This window comes from Stomoxys calcitrans, chromosome 2, assembly GCF_963082655.1.
Source record: "Stomoxys calcitrans chromosome 2, idStoCalc2.1, whole genome shotgun sequence".
NCBI classification, from domain to species: domain Eukaryota; kingdom Metazoa; phylum Arthropoda; class Insecta; order Diptera; family Muscidae; genus Stomoxys; species Stomoxys calcitrans.
The window spans coordinates 218,376,823-218,397,410 of NC_081553.1; the positions used below are offsets into that span (position 1 = coordinate 218,376,823).

The 20,588-nt window shown below is 39.4% G+C and overlaps 1 protein-coding gene across 1 annotated transcript in view; it reads right to left on the minus strand.

The window, feature by feature from the left end:
* LOC106093703 (hemicentin-1) overlaps window positions 1–20,588 on the minus strand; it is a gene marked incomplete in the record, with an annotated part of 778,578 nt that overhangs the window by 24,736 nt on the left and 733,254 nt on the right. The window contains 1 exon segment of the mRNA XM_059361772.1: window positions 1,819–2,040. Within this exon segment, the coding sequence (XP_059217755.1) occupies window positions 1,819–2,040 (222 nt within the window).

Consider the following 20,588-nt stretch of genomic DNA (forward strand, 5'->3'; position numbering starts at 1 on the left):
AAATGTTTCAAAAAAATCTGTAATTGATTACATACACATTCAATTATTCGTAGACATGAGTGCGTATGATTTATTTGAATACATTCAAATCACTCATTCGCAACCAGTGGCAAAATTTATATATTTTTTTTTTTTTTTTTTTTTTTTTTTCAAAAACCCAAAACACATTCTGCATAATTTTATGGCATGTTTTGTTTCAGCAACAAAATGTTATAAGAAAACGATGCTGTCTTTATGCCATTTAAATTGCGAGAGCTGCAAGCAAATGGGACAAATTAAAACTTGTGCATTTTCTTTTGCCATAGACCATAGAAAAAAGTTTCCACTGAAATGGGCAAAGTCTAAGAAAATAAATATCTTTTAAGATTTTGTAATTTTCTTAATGGTGTTTTTTTCTTTCTCCCTCTTTTGGTTTTGGTGTATAAAATCGCAGGAAATGAATATTTTTGGCATTTGCTTTTCAATCTTTTGAGCTTTACTTGTTGGGCCGAGGGTGTAGGAAAGGGGGTGGAAGTAATAAAAAGTAAGCTTTTTTTTGGACAAATTTTCAATGCCTAATTGCCAAAGATATTTGAGGTTGGGAAATAATTAAAGCAAACACTTAATGAGATGGGTTGTGTTGTTGTTGTTGTTGGCTATGAAATTGCATTTACTTTGACTGGGGAAGAATAAACAAAAAATGTTGAAAAGAAAGCAGAAAAACATTTAAAAGTCTTTGACTCAAAATCAATAAACAAGAAAAAGACAATTTTGTGTAACCAAAAAAAGATTCCCCCATGGAATTCTAAAGGCAAGTGATGGGAGGCTTACCAATTCCCTTTAGGAAAATCACGGTGAAATGAATCGGCCGTTGGGGTAGTTCCATGACTGATAATTTAAATATCTTTACTTTTCAAGGCAGTCAATGACAAATTTCCCTCCAAACCCAAAGGGGGTGGGGTAGCTAGGCAGTTTAAACCGGTTGGGCGGTAGAATGTGTGGGCTGCAGAGCAATTGATATGTAAATAAAATATTATTTAACATATTTTATTTTCTTCTCGTTTACTTTGACATAACTCATGAAATATTCATAATTTTAAATTGTATGCAAGGCAAAAGAGAGAGAAAAGAAAACAAAAACGTACCCAGCAGCCAGTGAGAACTCATTGAGTTTGTTAAACGAAAAAAAGCGCCTTTTCTTCAAAATGCATACGCCCTGTCACTATGTGTGTGGGTAAGTGTGTGCTATTGCCACTTTTTTTCTTGTTGCCTGCAGAAATTCCTTAGAATAAAAGAGAAAATCCAAAGGTTATGGCGAAACGAAAAAATCATAAAGTAATGCTGGGGAATTTGTATCCCCCCTAAACGCACTGGTCGGTCGGCAAGCAGTCGCTAGGCTTAAGCCAAGTTGCTACTCGTGGCCCCTTAAGGACATGAAGAAAAAAATTGTTTTTAAACAAAATTATTTCAGCAAGGCAGTAAACGAAACTTGACGAAAGATGAACAACGGCGGCGGCGGCGTACAACAGAAAAGGCCAATGAAGAAGAATGTCTAACAAATTTTTATGAGTTTTTATTAACGCCAAGAATTTGGAACTTCGTTTTCGAATGCTTTGTTTTGCATATTGGGCTTGGGGGCAGGGGAAAGGGGGGGGTGAAGTGGTTTAAATGAGTCCAGCATCATGTTGTCAACACCTTGGGAAATAACTTGAAACAAAATGCCAAAAAAAGAAGAAGACCAGAGGATTTTTAAAGCAAAGAGTATCAAAAAAAAGTTTTTCTTTAGCATAAAATTTTTTGAGGTAAAGTTTTAAAATTTCTAAAATTTTCGTGCCTTACCTGTTTGCTTTTCAGCTGCTTTGAGCGTATAACCTTCAAGCAGCACCGGATCACTGCGTCCCTTTACATTGATGGCATACATAAAGATTTTGAAAAAACGCCCCGAATCTAGGCCAGTAACACTGATCACTGGATATTTGGATGATATGTTGGCCTGCAGAGTGGCAGTTTGTTGATCGAATATTTCCAGCAGGAACCATTGGCGTAAGCCACCATCAAAACCTGAAAAGAAGAAGAAGAAAACCATTAAAATAATGAAAAACAAGTAAAAAGGCGTTAAGTTCGGCCGGGCCGAATCTTATATACCCTCCACCATGGATCGCATTTGTCGAGTTCTTTTCCCGTCATCTCTTGTTAGGCAAAAGAGGATATAAGAAAAGATTTTCTCTACTATTAGAGCGATATTAAAATGTGGTTCGTTTGGACCACAATTAAATTATATGTTGGAGACCTGTGTAAAATGTCAGCCAATTCGAATAAGAATTGCGCCCTTTGGGGCTCAAGAAGTAAAAAACGGAGATCGATTCATATGGGAGCTGTATCGGGCTATAGACCGATTCAGACCATAATAAACCATATGTGTATGGTCATGAGAGGATCCGTCGTACAAAATTTCAGACAAATCGGATAATAATTGCGACCTCTATAGGCTCAAGAAGTCAAGATCCCAGATCGGTTTATATGGCAGCTATATCAGGTTATGAACCGATTTGAACCATACTTGGCACAGTTGTTGAGTATCATAACAAAATACTTCGCGCAAAAATTCATTCAAATCGGATACGAATTGCGCCCTCTGGAAGCTCAAGAAGTCAAGACCCAAGATCGGTTCATATGACAGCTATATCAGGTTATAGACCGATTTAAACCATACTTGGCACAGTTGTTGGAATTCATAACAAAAGGCGTCGTGCCAAATTTCATTCCAATCGGATAAGAATTGCGCCCTCTAGAGGCTCAAGAATTCAAGACCCAATATCGGTTTATATGGCAGCTATATCAGGTTATGAACCGATTTGAACCATACTTAGCACAGTTGTTGAATATCATAACAAAACACGTCGTGCAAAATTTCATTCCAATCGGATAAGAATTGCGCACTCTAGAGGCTCAAGAAGTCAAGACCCCAGATCGGTTTATATGGCAGCTATATCAGGTTATAAACCGATTTGAACAATACTTGACACAGTTGTTGGATATAATAACGAAACACGTCGTGAAAAATTTCATCGCAATCGGATAAGAAATGCGCACTCTAGAGGCTCAAGAAGTCAAGACCCAAGATCGGTTTATGTGGCAGCTATATCAAAACATGGACCGATATGGCCCATTTACAATACCAACCGACCTACATTAATAAGAAGTATTTGTGCAAAATTTCAAGCGGCTAGCTTTACTCCTTCGAAAGTTAGCGTGCTTTCGACAGACAGACGGACGGACGGACGGACAGACGGACGGACGGACGGACAGACGGACGGACATGCCTAGATCGACATAAAATTTCACGACGATCAAGAATATATATACTTTATGGGGTCTCAGACGAATATTTTGAGTAGTTACAAACAGAATGACGAAATTAGTATACCCCCCATCTTATGGTGGAGGGTATAAAAAGGATTTCGTGAGATTTTATTGCGGAAAGAGAAAAATTACAACCGAATCGAATATATAGTAGCATACAGTACTGATTGTAACTACTTTGCAAGATCTCTTAACTTTTCACCATATATTCATTTTTATACCCACCACCGAAGGATGGGGGTATACTAATTTCGTCATTCTGTATGTAATTCCCCGAAATATTCGTCCCATAAAGTAGATATATTCTTTATCGTCATGACTTTTTAAGTCGAACTAGCCATGTCCTTCCATCTGTCCGTCCTTCCGTCCGTCCGTCCGTCTGTCTGTCGAAAGCACACTAACTTTCGAAGGAGTAAAGCTATTCGCTTGAAATTTTCTACAAATATTTCTTGTAACAGTTTGTTGGTTGGAATTGTAAATGGGCCATATAGGTCCATGTTTCGATATAGCTGCCATATAAACCGATCTGGGATCTTGACTTCTTGGGCTACTAGAGGACGCAATTCTTATCCGATTTGACTGAAATTTTGCACCAGGTGTTTTGTTCTGATTTACAACAACTGTGCCGAGTATGGTTCAAATCGGTCCATAACATGATATAGTTGTCATATAAACCCATCTGGGGTCTTGAATTCTTGAGCCTCCAGAGGGCGCAATTCTTATCCGATTTAGCTGAAATTTCCCATGACGTATTTTGTTATGATTTCCAACAACTGTGCCAAGTCTGGTTTAAATCAGTTCATAACCTGATATAGCTGTCATATAACCCAATCTGGGGTCTTGATTTCTTGACCGACTAGAGGGCGCAATTCCTATATAATTTGGCTGAAATTTTGCATGAGGTATTTCGTTATGATTTCCAACAACTGTGCCAAATATGGTTCAAATCGGTCTATAACCAGATATAGTTGCCATATAAACCGATCCAGGATCTTGACTTCTTGAGCATCAAGAGGGCGTAATTATTGGGTTGCCCAAAAAGTAATTACGGATTTTTTAAAAGAAAGTAAAGTCAATTCAATTAGCAAAGCAATTCCTTCCTTATATCCTTTGTTTGTCTAAAAAGAGATACCGTGAAACAACTCGACAAATGCGATCCATTGTGGAGGGTTTATAAGATTCGGCCCGGCCGAACTTAGCACGCTTTTACTTGTTTTAATCAACAGCAGTCATACTTCTTAAATGTCGATAAGAGCTTTGGGACTCAGGCTTTATTATAACCAGTAAGGAAATGCAAAAGTCGGGCGGTGTCGACTTTATTATACCCTACATCTACACTATAGGTACAAAGTGGGTGCTATATCTAATTTTAAATCAATTTTGATGGACCTCGGCGGATGTTTTCAGATGGGTTATTAAACAATCCGTATAAAATTTGGAGCAAATATGTTTTGAGAGTTACAGTGAGCACTTTATTGCACTAGTAGTCCAAATCTGATGAACATATGTATGGGAGCTATATCTATATCTGAACCGATTTCAAGTAAACTTTTCAGATATTGTGGAAATCGTCGAGGAAAGCGTTGTACAACATTTTGCCAAGATGGGTCAATAAATCCGCTTGCTGTTACTCTAGTAGTGAAAATCTGGCGATATATATATATGAGAGCTGTATCCAAATCTCAACCGATTTTATTGAAATTCACTTGTAATGTTGGGAGTCATAAGAAAATCCTTCCTGCCAAATTTCGAGAGAATCGGTTAACAAATAACCATTTTATTGCATTATTACTGCAAACCAGATGAACATATATATGGGAGCTATATCCAAATCTGAACCGATTTCTATGAAATTCACTTGTTATGTCGAGAGTCATAAAACAACCTTTCCTGCCAAATTTCGGGAAATCGGTTGACAAATAACCATTTTTTTGGTGTATTACTGCAAATCGGACGAACATATATATGGAAGCTATATCCAAATCAGAACCGATTTCATTGAAATTCACCAGTAATGTAGAGAGTCATAAGAAAATCGTTTCTGCCAAATGTCGAGAGAATCGGTTACCAAATGATAATTTTATTGCATTATTACTTCAAATCGGACGAACAAATATATGGAAGCTATATATTAAATTGAACCGATTTTTTTCCAATTTCAAAAGGCTTCGTCTCTAGGCGGAAAAACATGCCCATACCATATTTAAAGACGATCGGATAAAAACTGCTTCCTATAGTTTGTACCCAAATTAACATGGACAGACAGTCAGACAGACGGACACAACTAAATCGAATCAAAAAGAGATTCTGAGTCGATCGCTATCAGTCTCTATCTATCTCTCTTCTTTTTGGGTGTTACAAACAAATGCACTAAATTGTAATACCCTGTACCACAGTAGTGGTGTAGGGTATATTTATGGGTGACCTCCATATCAAAATCATGGCTATATGGCTTGCTGCTAACGAACAGTTCTTCGTAGAGAAGTTGTACATGTCTGAAGGCCCCACAAATTCTAAAGTCCTCACAAAGGCTAAAACCAGAATGCCTCACAATGGCTGAAGGCTTCACAAAGCATTTCAGTATTTGAAAGCCAATAATGTTTCCAATATATATTTTATACCCACCACAATAGGATTGCGGGTATACAAACCTAGTCATTCCGTTTGTAACACCCCGAAATATAGATCCCCTCCCAATAGGATAGAGGGTATACAAACCTAGTCATTTCGTTTATAGCACCTCGAAATATTGATCTGCGACCCCCTAAAGAATATCTATACTTGATCGTCTGTACATTTTGAGTCAATTTAGCCATGTCCGTCCGTCCGACCATCCGTCCCTCCCGTGACAAGTATGGTTGAAATCGGTCTTTAACCTGATATAGCTACCATATAACCCAATCTCTAGATTTGGCATCTTGATCCCTTGGAAGCTGCAGTTTTTGTCCGATTTGGCTACAATTTTACATGTAGTGTTCGATTATGACTTCCAACAACTGTGTTTACTATGGTTGAACTCGGCCTATAACCTGACATAGCTCCCACATAACCCGATTTCCCGATTTGACATCTTCAACCCCTGCAGTCGGTAATATTTGTCCGTTTGAAGAAGTATATCGAAGGGCCAAACTTAACTTGATGTCCCAAATTTCGGCGACATCGCAAAATAAGTGCGCCTTTTACGGGCCCAAAACCTTAAATCGAGAAATCGGTCCATATGGCAGCTATATCCAAATCTGCACACATCTTTGCCATATTTAAATACATCAAGGGGCTTAACACAACACACTGTTCCAAAATTCGGTGACATAGGACAATAAATGTACCTTTTATGTTCCCAAAACCTTAAATCGAGAGAACAGTCTATATGGCAGCTATATCCAAATCTGCACCGAACTGCCGATCTGCATCAAATAAAAGAATAATGTTGATGGGCCTAACACAACTCACTGTTCCAAATTTCTGCAAAATCGGATAATAAATGTGGCTTTTACGGGCGTAGGACCCTAAATCGGCGGATCCAGTACACCATTCGGTCCTGTTGACTAGTAAATTTCAAACTAATTCCCAACCCGGACTTCCCTTATCGCATTCTCAACCACGGACAATAACTCGGTACTGTATTCCAACAGAGGAACATTTTTATCATCCGTACAGTGTGAACTCAACCGAAGCCCGTAGTATGTTTGCTTTACATCTAAAATGCATTCAGTTTCCGTCTTTTATTAATGCTGCCAAGGTTGTTCGGATCCGTTAAGAGTACTTGGACGAACCTGAAGGACTCATTCACACTCTCTTGCACCAAAAAAAAAACCATAAGGCCATCCCCCAAGAGCGGGTTGCTAGCCAAGCACCTTTGACACGTTTTTATACACACCACAGCACATTTAGTCATTCCGTTTGCAACACTTCGAAATATCAATTTCCGATTCTACAAAGTACACATATTTCGGATCGTCGTAAAATTCTAAGACGATTTACCGATGTCCTTGTGTCTGTCCGTCCGTCCGTCTGTCCATCCGTCTGTCTGTTGAAATCACTCTACAGGCTTTTGAAATTGAGATATTGAGCTGACAATTGGCACAGATACGTTTTTTTGATGGACGCTTGTTAAGTTCTTGAACGTGCCAAATCGGAGCATATTTGGATATAGCTGCTATATAGACCGATTTTGCGATAAAGGGTCTAATGCCCATAAAAACTTTATTTTTTATCCGAAGTTTTTGATGATGGAGAAGAGCCAAGATCGACCTGATTTTTAGCAAGTCAAGTCGCTCAGAACCGCTACTTGGTATCGCTTAACCTCAATCACAACCCCTATTAGTGCCCTTAAAAATATTTGCTTCCTTGTTTAGCTGGGGTGCGTATGACTAATGTAAATATGTGACAAACACTCATACGCAACCATGGCTTTCACACACACATATATCCACATTGAATTGCTGTCTATTATTATCAATTTACATTTTTTTCGGTAAAGAATTTATCAATATTTGTATACATCTATTTATAGAAAATCTAAAAAGCAGCAAATATTACATTCTAGACTTAATTGGATTTCAGCAAAGAATTTATAGAGATTTACTATTGATTGGCAAATAAAGTTTTAATTAATGAAAAAATTCACAATTTAATTTAGAGATATTAAAAACATTTCCAATACAGTAAAGACTTCAAGTGCCTTTGTAAATGCTCACATTGATTGACGTCACAGGAGTGAACCAACATGTCCAGCCTAGCCTTTGCAAAGCATGGCATTTCGGGCTGCCATGAAAGTAAATACATTTTTTTTTTTTTTGGTATTCTTTACAGAAATTTCATATCAGTCAGTACGTTCTAGGCTTATTTCGCTTTGAGAGAAAATAAATTAAATTTTGTTTTATGCCTATTTATGTTTCAAAAGGCTACCTAGAAATTTCTTTTGCAGTTATTGCTTTCTAATTGAGATTGGAATTGGTTTATTGATATATGTATGAAGTCAATAAGCAAAAGATGAATGTGAAATAATATTACTGGGAATTTTTGAGACATTCGTATGGTAATAAGTCTAAAGGGCTACTTGTTGTATGAAATATTTTGAAATATGTAATAGATTTGTCTTTAAGGCTATGACACATATGTTGCGAATGGGATGTGTGAGTTCCAATTTTAATAAAGTTCTGAGAACTAATATGGCAATATTGTGTGCTGTCAGAAATGCCTTCCAAAAATAAATTCGATATTTGTTTAAATACGTTGGCCATTTCAGATGTTGCTTTCTGACTTTGAGGCTAATATTAAAAAGGCAGATGAGATTGTACCAATTTAGATATTGAAAAGTCTATGTTTAGTATGGTGGTCAATATTGGCCATGGTGTCAAGATGGTATAGAAGCCAAGAATTCGGCATACAGAGTAACCCTGCAATCAGTGGCTAGGCGGTATAGGAGATGAAGTATGGGAGGAGAGGTACAGAGAGAACATGCAAAAAGGCGTTATGTTCGGCCGGGCCGAACTTTGGATACCCACCACCTCGGGTATATATGTAAACCACCTTTCATCAAAATTCGGTGAAAATTTCATACCTTATGTCCCATATGAAAATATCAAAATTTTTAGGTTCCGATTTGGACCATATACTAATAAGTACACTAGCTATATCTAAAAATAAACCAATCTGAACTATATACGACATGGATGTCGAAAAGCCTAACATAAGTCACTGTGTCAAATTTCAGTGAAATCGGATTATAAATGCGCCTTTTATGGGGCCAAGACTTTAAATAGAGATATCGGTCTACATGGCAGCTATATCCAAATCTGGACCGATTTGGGCCAAGTTGCATGAACATGTCGAAGAGCATAATACAAAGCACTATCCCAAATTTCGGCGAAATCGGACAATAAATGCCTCTTTTATGGGCACAAAACTTTAAATCGAAAGATCGGTCTATATGGCAGCTATATTCAAATCTGGACCGATCTAGGCAAAATTGAAGAAGGACGTCGAAGAGTCTAACCAAACTCACTGTCTCAAATTTCAGAGATATCGGAGAATAAATGCGTCTTTTATGGCCCTAAAACATAAAACCTAGATATCGGTCTATATGGCAGCTATATCCAAGTGTGGACCGATCTGGGCGATGTTGCAGAAGTATGTCAAGGGGCTTAATTTAACTCACTGTCCCGAATTTCGGCGACATCGAACAATAAATGAGCATTTTATGGGCCCAAAACCATAAATCAAGAAATCGGTCTATATGGCAACTATATCCAAATCTGAACCGATCTGGGCCAAATTAACGAACAAAGTCGAAGGGCCTAACACAACTCACTGTCCCAAATTTCAGCAAAATCGGTTAATAAATGTGGCTTTTATGGGCCTTAGACCCTAAATCGGCGGATCGCTCTAAATAGGGGCTATATCAAGATATAGTCCGATATAGTCCATCTTCGAACTAAACCTGCTTATTGACAAAGAAAGTATAGGTGCAAATTTTCAGCTCAATATCTCTATTTTTAAAGACTGTAGCGTGATTTCAACGGACAGACGGACGGACATGTCTGGATCGTGTTAGATTTTTACGCTGATCAAGAATATATATACTTTATAGGGTCGGAGATGGATATTTCGATATATTGCAAACGGAATGACAAAATGAATACACCCCCAACCTTCGATGTTTGGTATAAAAAGAGGCTATACCGCAGAATGAAGAGGACAATGAACAGTGAGTATGAGCGACGACATTGGTCACGAATGTCGAGTTTTACGCAGATACCTGCCATCACGGCCCAAACCTGCAAGGCCCAGGTCCCAGGGGTGAATACAATGCATCTGCCAACGCCCCCACATGTGGTAACCCACACATGAGTACCAATTTGATCTTACGTATTTGGACGTGTTCAATTCCTTGGTTAGGAGCGGAGCACTACCTAAAACTCCTTCCGATCTATGGGTCACGGCACCCGGTTGAAAACGCAACTCCACGCCAAGCTTATGCTCTACCCGCGATTTGGGTACAAACCACAGCCACCACGTTGCTCCCCACTGGGGTCTCACCATTGTCAGGCTGGAACCAAAGTTCCAGGGGCTCCTGACACCCGTGGTACCAGATTAAAGTCTCCGGTCAGACTTCGTGGCCTTAAAAGACTTCTACCAATTGAACCCCAAACAGTTCCGGACTGGTCACCTGGATGAGAAAAAATCGCCCTAAGCCGACCTCAAGCCAGCATACAAAAGTATGCAACAAACATAGGACACGGCAGCCCTCACGGGCTACGCCACATATATCAGCATCAACATGGGACTTTACAATCAACGCGGCCACCCTCACGGGTGACCGAACACAACCACAACAGCTAAGGGAACCAACAATGGGCAAACACCGCTGCATCAACATGGGCAAGGCAGGTGCCAGGCCACGTCATACGCAGCACCAAATCACACAGTCGCGAAAGCACAGCAACACCTCGTTATAAATAAAAAACTAAAGAGAATGGCATTGTAGCGCAGAGGATAGCATGTCCGGAGAACTTCAGGAAAATTTTCCAACGGTGGATATCCCCTCCTGTAAAAACTTCTCCCTAAAAGGTGTCGCATTGCGGCACGCCATAAGGACTCGGCTATAAAAATTAGAGCCATAAACATTGAGGTTAAACTCGAATCGACACCCATTGATATGTGAGAAGTTTGTAGCTGTTAGTTAATGGAATATTCATAGGCAAATTTGCGTCTGCATAAAGAAAAGGCCACCGTAGCGCAGAGGTTAGCATGTCCGCCTATGACGCTGAACGCCTGGGTTCGAATCCTGGCGAGACCATCGGAAAACATTTTCAGCGATGGCTTTCCCCTCCTAATGCTGGCAACATTTGTGAGGTAATATGCCATGTAAAACGTCTCTCCGAAGAGGTGTCACACTGCGGCACGCTTTTCGGACTCGGCTATAAAAAGGAGGCCCCTTATCATTAAGCTTAAACTTGAATCGGACTGCACTCATTGATAGGTGAGAGTTTGCTCCTGTTCCTTAGTGTAATGTTTATGGGCAAAATTTGCAATAAACTAAAGTATCGAAGGCTCTGGTACTGGCACCTGCTACTGCAGAACCAAAGAAGGGAATCTGGTAACTAATAGAGTTAGTGTGCTTGGGATATGGAAAGAAAATTTTTCCCAGCTGCTAGTATCCGATAGTGGTAGTGACCCGGTTACTGCAGAACCAATCTCTGAAGTTGGTAAAAAATGTTAACCACCTAATCAGTATGAGGTCCATGTAGCATTGATTCAACTAAAAAACAAGCAAGTAAAAGCGTGATATGTTCGGCCGGGTCGAATCTTTTTTGATAACAAGAGGGGGCGGACCCTCCCCCTTACCCCAAAAGTACTACCCAAAAATAAAAGTGGACCGATCGGGACAATATGAGATTCAAATGAAAGTTATTCAAGAGTAGAGTACGAATTTCAAAATAAAAGGTAGGCTTATATGACGATCATAACAATATGGGACTAAAATAAAAAGTATTCAGGAGTAGATTACGAATATGGTCAGGGGTTAGGCTTTATAATTCATTGATAAAGGAAGAGGGCGGACCCTCCACCGTTACCCCAAAAACACCACCCAAAATCAAAAGTGGACCCATAAGGACAATATGGGTATCAAATGAAAAACATGCGGGAGTATATAACGAATCTGGCATACAAATTCATGTCGAAGTATAGGGGGTCACCCCACACCCACAAAAACGCCCAAAATGGCACACTAGCCAATTACGGATATATGGGATTTGTTTGTTCCGTATGGACTGAAAAAGAGCAAAACCGATTTTCTCGAAATTTTCGCATATTGTGTAGGGTGGTCTGGAAGGAAACATAGGCTATATAATTTTTCGATATCGGAAGGGAAAAGGGATTTAGATTCAAATCGGTTCATAACCGGACATAGCTGCCATATAAACCGATCTTGGGTCTTCACTTCTTGAACCTCTAGAGGGCGCAATTCTTATCCGATTGGAATGAAATTTTGCACAACGTATTTTGCTATGACTTCCAACAACTGTGCTAAGTATGGTTTAAATTGGTCAATAACCTGATACAGCTGCCATATAAACCGATCTTGAATCTTGACTTCTTGAGCCACTAGAGGGCGCAATTCTTATACGATTCGAATGAAATTTTGCAAGGCGTGTTTTGTTATGACTTCCAACAACTGTGTCAAATAAGGTTCAAATCGGTCCATAACCTGATATAGCTGTCATATAAACCGATCTGGGATCTTGGCTTTTTGAGCTTCTAGAGAACGCAATTTCTATCCGATTTGGCTGGAATTTTGTACGACGGATCCTCTTATGATCATCAACATACGTGTTTATTTTGGTCTGAATCGGTCTATAGCCTGATTCAGCTCCCATATAAATCGATCTCTCTATTTTACTTCCTGAGCCCCCAAAGGGTGCAATTCTTATTCGAATTGGCTGACATTTTAGACAGGTCTCCAACATATAATTTAATTGTGGTCCGAACCGGACCATATCTTGATATTGCTCTCACAGCAAAGCAAATCTTTTCTTTTCTCCTTTTTTTGCCTAAGAAAAGATGCCGGGAAAAGAACTCGACAAATGCGATCCATGGTGGAGGGTATATAAGATTCGGCCCGGCCGAACTTAGCACGCTTTTAATTGTACACCACTACTGTAGTACAGGGTATTATAACTTAGTGAATTAGTTTGTAACACCCACAACGAGGAGGGATAGACCCATTGATAAGTATACCGATTGATTCAGAATCACTTTCTGATTCGATTTAGCTATGTCCGTCTGTCTGTTTGTCTGTCCGTCCGTCTGTCCATGTTAATTTGTGTACAAACTACAGGTCGCAATTTTCATCCGATCGTCTTCAAATTTGGTATGGGCATGTTTTTCGACCCAGAGACAAAGCCTATTAAATTGGAAAAAAATCGGTTCAGATTTGGATATAGCTTCCATATATATGTTCGTCCGATTTTCAGTAATAATGCAGTAAAATAGTCATTTATTAACCGATTCTGTCGAAATTTGGCAAGAAGGATTTTCTTATGACTCTCAATATTACTGGTGAATTTTGTAGAAATCGGTTCAGATTTGGATATAGATCCCATATATATGTTCGTCCGATTTGCAGTAATACAGCAATAAAGTGGTCATTAGTTAACCTATTCACTCGAAATTTTGCAGGAAGGATTTTCTTATGACTCTCGATATTACTGGTGAATTTTGTAGAAATCGGTTCAGATTTAGATATGGCTCCCATATATATATGTTCGTCCGATTTGCAGTAATACTGCAATAAAATTGTCATTTGTTAACCGATTCTCTCCAAATTCGACATGAACGATTCTCCTATGATTTTCGATATTATAGGTGAATTTCAGATAAATCGATTCAGATTTGGATATAGCTCCCATATATATGTTCGTCCGATTTGCAGTAATACAGCAGTAAAGTGGTCATTAGTTAACCGATTCACTCGAAATTTTGCAGGAAGGATTTTCTTATGACTCTCGATGTTACTGGTGAATTTCATAGAAATCTGTTCAGATTTAGGAATAGCTCACATAAATATATATCGCCCGATTTTCTCTGCTAGACCCACTGCAAGTGCATTTATTGACCAATCTTCCCAAACTTTTGTACAACGCTTCAAACAAAGCTTCAAACTGAATAGGGATTCACCCTTTTGTCTCTAAAGTCTTTATAAGTCCGTATACTAACACCACGCAGACAGTGATTATAATTGCAACAACTACAACAATTACAACTCAAGTTCATAAATGTACACAGATAGTGATGATGACAAAACGACAATGACAACAATAGCTTCAGCACTAGCACTTCGGCACCCATATCTATAATAAACAAAGAATTGCAAAAAGCATTTTTAGTGTTAAGCATATGGTGACCTTTTTTTCTCTCGCAAAACAGCACCAACAATGATGTCCTCTAATTTCCACTCACTTACAGGGTATACCACCACCACCACCACCATCATAAGCAACACAGGCATGCAATACACAAGCAGCTTCAGCCCACACAAAAGAATTGTCAAGTATATTATAGAAGCAAAAAAAGCAAACAACAACAACAATATGAGAAAATCGACAAAAAAAGTGAAAGTAAAGGAAATGAAGGAAAAAACTCTTGAATTGAATACATGTTGATTGGCATTTTCTATCATGCAATCAATTTCAGTTTGTCAAGTTATTTCGTTGTTGCTGTTGCTGCTGCTGTTGACTTGATTTTTCTTTTGAAAACCCTTGCCACCATCATCATCATCACAAACATCAACATCAACATCGTGGCTTTGGCATTCGCACTTGTTGTTGCACACACACATAATACTCTCGAGGCCACGCACACTTATTGTGTGATACACACCTCACACACCATCACTCTAATGTCACTAGAAATACCCTTAGGCCTCTTTGAATACCTTCAATACCCCCTCGCTCGCACTCTCACTCTCACTCTCCTCAGATTAAGATGCTCTAAGTAAGACTCAGGCGATACAAAATATGGGCTAATAAAATTCCTTTGTGTGGGTGTCTGTGTATGCTATGCTGTATATTCAAGTATTTAATAGAATGTCAGATATCGCAATTTTCGTGGCTTTTGTTGTTAAGGTCAATATTGTTGTAGTTGTTGATACTGCTGTTGTTGCTGCAGCTGTTTATGCTCGTGTGTGACAATAGCTCTGGTGTTAAAAATTCATTAAAATTTAGAGAAAAAAAAACAGACGCTGTTGCGGCATAATAGACATTTTGAATCAAGGGAATTATAATTTGCTCATATCACGCAACATTTAAATCATACAAATTTGTGGTAGAAGACTTGTATATGGCAATGAATTACATTCATGGACAAGTGGCCAAGAAGAAGGTCTTAGAAAAAAATCTGAAAAAAAAGTTATGGAAACTGTGCATTACTTTTGCTTATTCCAGTAAATGCAACATAATTGAATGTCTACTTGTGTTAAATTTGGAATTTTGATCTCGTTTGATATTAAGAGCAATGGATACACATAATTTTAAAATATTTCTAAAAATTATTTATGCCCTTCACCATATAGATTGTGTAGTTTTATTGCTACGAGTATTATGGGTATTACAATCAAAATATTTAAGTCAATTAAAGTTTTATTTGCCAATCAAAATTAAATGGCAGTAAATTCTTCGAAATGGTAGAATGTAAGCAAAAAAGACTAGGTAAAATTAAAATAAAACCATTAGGTTTTTATATGAACTATTTGCTGAAAAAAAAAACATAAAACTCTTTATTATGAAAGGAAAATTTATTAAAATGGAATTAAAAAACAACAAGTAAAAAGGCATTTAGTTCGGCCCGGCCGGATACCCACCACCTCGGGTATATATGTAAATCCCATTTCGTCACAATCCGGTGAAAATTGGATAACTTATGCACCCAAATTCGGCACGGAGATTGAGTGGTCTTATAATATAAGCCACTGTTGAATTTTGTTTTTCATATTTCAACAAAATCGGGTAATAAATAAAGCTTTTATGAGCTTCAGACCCTTAACCGGCATATCGGTGTATATGACAGCTATATCTAAATACAGTCCTATTTTTATCATATTCGGTTCAGTTGTCGGGAAGCCTCAAACTACTCACTGTTTCAAATTTCAGCGAAATCGGGTAATAAATAGGGCTTTAATGGGCTTCAGACCCTTTTTTCGGAAGATCGGTCTGTATGGCAGCTATATCTAAATATAGACTGATCTGAACCATATTCGGGTCAGTTGTCGGAAAGCCTAAAACTACTCACTGTTTAAAATTTCAGCGAAATCGGTTAAAATATAAACCTTTTATGGGCTTCAGACCCTTTATCGGGAGATCGGTCTATATGGCAGCTATATCTAAATATAGTCCGAACTGAACCATATTTGGGTCCTATGTGAGGAGGCCTAAAACTACTCTCTGTTTCAAATTTCAACAAAATCGAATGAAAAACAAGTAAAAGCGTGCTAAGTTCGGCCGGGCCGAATCTTATATACCCTCCACCATGGATCGCATTTGTCGAGTTCTTTTCCCGGCATCTCTTCTTAGGAAAAAAAAGGATATAAGAAAAGATTTGCTCTTCTATTAGAGCGATATCAAGATATGGTCCGGTTTGGACCACAATTAAATTATATGTTGGAGACCTGTGTAAAATGTCAGCCAATTCGAATGAGATTTGCGCCCTTTGGGGCTCACGAAGTAAAATAGAGAGAACGATTTATATGGGAGCTGTATCGGGCTATAGACCGATTCAGACCATAATAAACACGTTTGTTGATGGTCATGAGAGGATCCATCGTACAAAATTTCAGCCAAATCGGATAGGAATTGCGCCCTCGAGAAGCTCAAGAAGTCAAATCCCCAGATCTGTTTATATGACAGCTATATCAGGTTATGGACCGATTTCAACCGTACTTGGCACAGTTGTTGGATATCATAACGAAATACTTCGATTCATTCAAATCGGATAAGAATTGTGCCCTCTAGAGGATCAAGAAGTCAAGACCCAAGATCGGTTTAAATGACAGCTATATCAGGTTATGAACCGATTTAAACCATACTTGGCACAAATGTTGGATATAATAACAAAACACGTCGTGCAAAATTTCATTTCAATCGGATAAGAATTGCGCCCTCTAGAGGGTCAAGAAGTCAAGACCCAAGATGGGTTTATATGGTAGCTATATCAGGTTATGGACCGATTTGAACCATACTTGGCACAGTTGTTGGGTATCATAACAAAACACGTCGTGCGAAATTCCATTCCAATCGGATAAGAATTGCGCCCTCTAGAGGCTCAAGAAGTCAAGACCCAAGATCGGTTTATATGGCAGCTATATCAGGTTATGAACCGATTTAAACCATACTTGGCACAAATGTTGGATATAATAACAAAACACGTCGTGCAAAATTTCATTTCAATCGGATAAGAATTGCGCCCTCTAGAGGGTCAAGAAGTCAAGACCCAAGATGGGTTTATATGGTAGCTATATCAGGTTATGGACCGATTTGAACCATACTTGGCACAGTTGTTGGATATCATAACAAAACACGTCGTGCAAAATTTCATTCTGATCGCATAAGAATTGCGCACGCTAGAGGCTCAAGAAGTCAAGACCCAAGATCGGTTTATATGGCAGCTATATCAGGTTATGGACCGATTTGAACTATACTTGGCGCAGTTGTTGGATATCATAGCAGAACACGTCGTGCAAAATTTCATTCCAATCGGATAAGAATTGCGCGCTCTAGAAGCTCAAGAAGTCAAGACGCAAGATCGGTTTATATGGCAGCTATATCAAAACATGGACCGATATGGCCCATTTACAATACCAACTGACCTACACTAATAAGAAGTATTTGTGCAAAATTTCAAGCGGCTAGCTTTATTCCTTCGGAAGTTAGCGTGCTTTCGACAGACAGACGGACGGACGGACGGACAGACGGACGGACATGGCTAGATCGACATAAAATGTCACGACGATCAAGAATATATATACTTTATGGGGTCTCAGACGAATATTTCGAGTAGTTACAAACAGAATGACGAAATTAGTATACCCCCCATCTTATGGTGGAGGGTATAATAAACCATTTATGGGCATTAGACTCTTTATCGGAAAATCGGTCTATATATCAGCTATATCGAAATATGGTCCCAATTTGGTCCGTTCAAGAACTTAACCAGTGTGCATTAATAAGACGTATCTGTGCCAAATTTCAGTTCAATATCTCAATTTTTGAAGCCTGTAGAGTGATTACAACAGACGTACGGATAGATGGACAGACGGTGTGCTGAGTTCGGCAAAAGGGTGTGAGTTCGCATCGGCCGAATCTTATGTACCCTACACCATGGATCGCATATGTAAAGAGGTTTGCTCGAATTGCTAACCTAGGATAATGGATAAGAATTGCACTTGATTATAAATCGATTCAAACCATATAAGACACATATGAAGGTCATAGCGAAAGTCATTGTGCAAAATTTCAACAAAATTGGATTTGATTTGCGCTCTCTAGACGCTCATGTAGTAAAAACAGTAGATCGGTTTATATGGGAGCTATATCAGCTTATAAAACGGGCGAACAGACAGACAGACGAACAAACAGACGGACTGACAGAGAGGCGGACAAACAAACAGATAAGCGGATAGAGGGTTGGACAGGCAGGCGGACAGGCAGATGGACAGACGGACAGACAAACAGACGGAGAGATAGACAGACAGACGGACAGATGGATGGACAGACAAACGGACAGACAGTCGGACAGATGGATGGACAGACAAACGGACAGAAGGACAGACAGACAGACGGACAGACAGACAGACAGACGGACAGACAGACAGACAGACGGACAGACAGACAGACAGACGGACAAAGAGGCCGACGGACAGGCGGAAAGAGAGCCAGTTAAACAAACAGACAGACGGATAGAGAGTTGGACAGACAGACAGCTGCAAAGCAGATGAACAGACGTACAGACAGATACACTGACAGACAGACAGATGGACGGACAGACAGATGGAAAGAGAGGCGGAGAGACAGAAGGATAGAGGGTTCAACAGACAGACACCTGGACAGGCAGATGAACAGACGGACAGATAGACAGATTGACAGACATACAGACGGACGCACAGACAGACTGATAGACAGACAGATAGAGGGTTGGACAGACAGACAGACGGATAGACAGACTGACGGACAGAGAGACGGACGGGCATAGGGACGGACAGACAGACGGAAGGACGGACAGACATACAGACGGACAGACAGATGGACAGACAGATGGACAGACAGACGGACAGACAGACGGACGCACAGACGGACAGACAGACGGACAGGCAAAGGGACATACAGACGCACCTGAAGGCGGACAGACTCGAATATCTTGAAGTATTACAAACAGAATAACGAAATTTGTGTCTCTATCCTAATCTGGAGGGAATAGCAAGTAAAACGTTCTGCCATGCCGAACTTTTGATACCCACCACCGACCATAATCATATTTGGTTCAGGTGCCGAGAAGTTCTATACAGACAAACCTACAGATGGACAGGCAAAGGGACGGACAGACGCACCTGAAGGCGGACAGACACGAATGTCTTGAGGTGTTACAAACGTAATGACGAAATTAGTGTTTCTCTCTCCTAATCTGGAGGGTATAACAAGTAAAACGTTCGGCCATGCCGAACTTTTGATACCCACCACCGATCTTAATCATATTTAATTCAGGTGCCGAAAAGCTCTATACAAGTAACAGTTCGAAGTTTAAGCGAAATTGGGTAATAAGTGCGCCGTTCATGTAATTAAGCCCTTATTCGGATGATCGATCTTAATGACAGCTATATATAAATATGGTCCGATTTGGAGCTTTAAAGCAGCTCCCTGTTTCAAATTTCAGCAAAATCGGAGAATAAATATGCTTTCTATGGTATTTAGACCCTCAAGCCGAAGGTTGGGCTCTATAGAAGCTATATCTAATATAGCCAGATCTGGACCCTATTGGGGACATATGATGGGAGTCTTGATACAAGTCACTATTCCAAATTTCAGTGAAGTCCGGTAATAAATGCGCCTGTTATAGGCCTAAAACCCAAAATCGGCAGATCGGTCTATATGACAGCTACATGCAAATATAGTCCGATTTGGTCAAATTTTTGGTTCGGATATCGACCGGTCTAATAAAACTTACTATGGCAAATGTCAGCGAAAGCCGGTAATAAATGAGCCTGTTATAGGCTTAAGACCCTTAATCGTCATATGGGTCTTTATGGCAGCTATGTGTAAATATGGTCTGATGTACACCATATTCGGGTCGGTTGATGGGGCCCCTAGTGCAACTCGCTGTTTCAAATTTCAGCAAAATCGAAGAATAAATGCCCATTTTTATGGCCTGGCAGCTATATCTATATATAGCCCGACCTGAACCCTGCAAGGGTCAGATGTTGGGACTCCTAATACACCTCACTGTTCCAAATTTCAGCAAAGTCGGGTTATAAATGCTCCAGTTATAAGCCTAAGGCCCAAAATCGACAGGTCGGTCTATATGACAGCTATGTCCAAATATTGGGTTGCCCAAAAAGTAATTGCGGATTTTTCATATAGTTGGCGTTGACAAATTTTTTCACAGCTTGTGACTCTGTAATTGCATTCTTTCTTCTGTCAGTTATCAGCTGTTACTTTTAGCTTGCTTTAGAAAAAAAGTGTAAAAAAGTACATTTG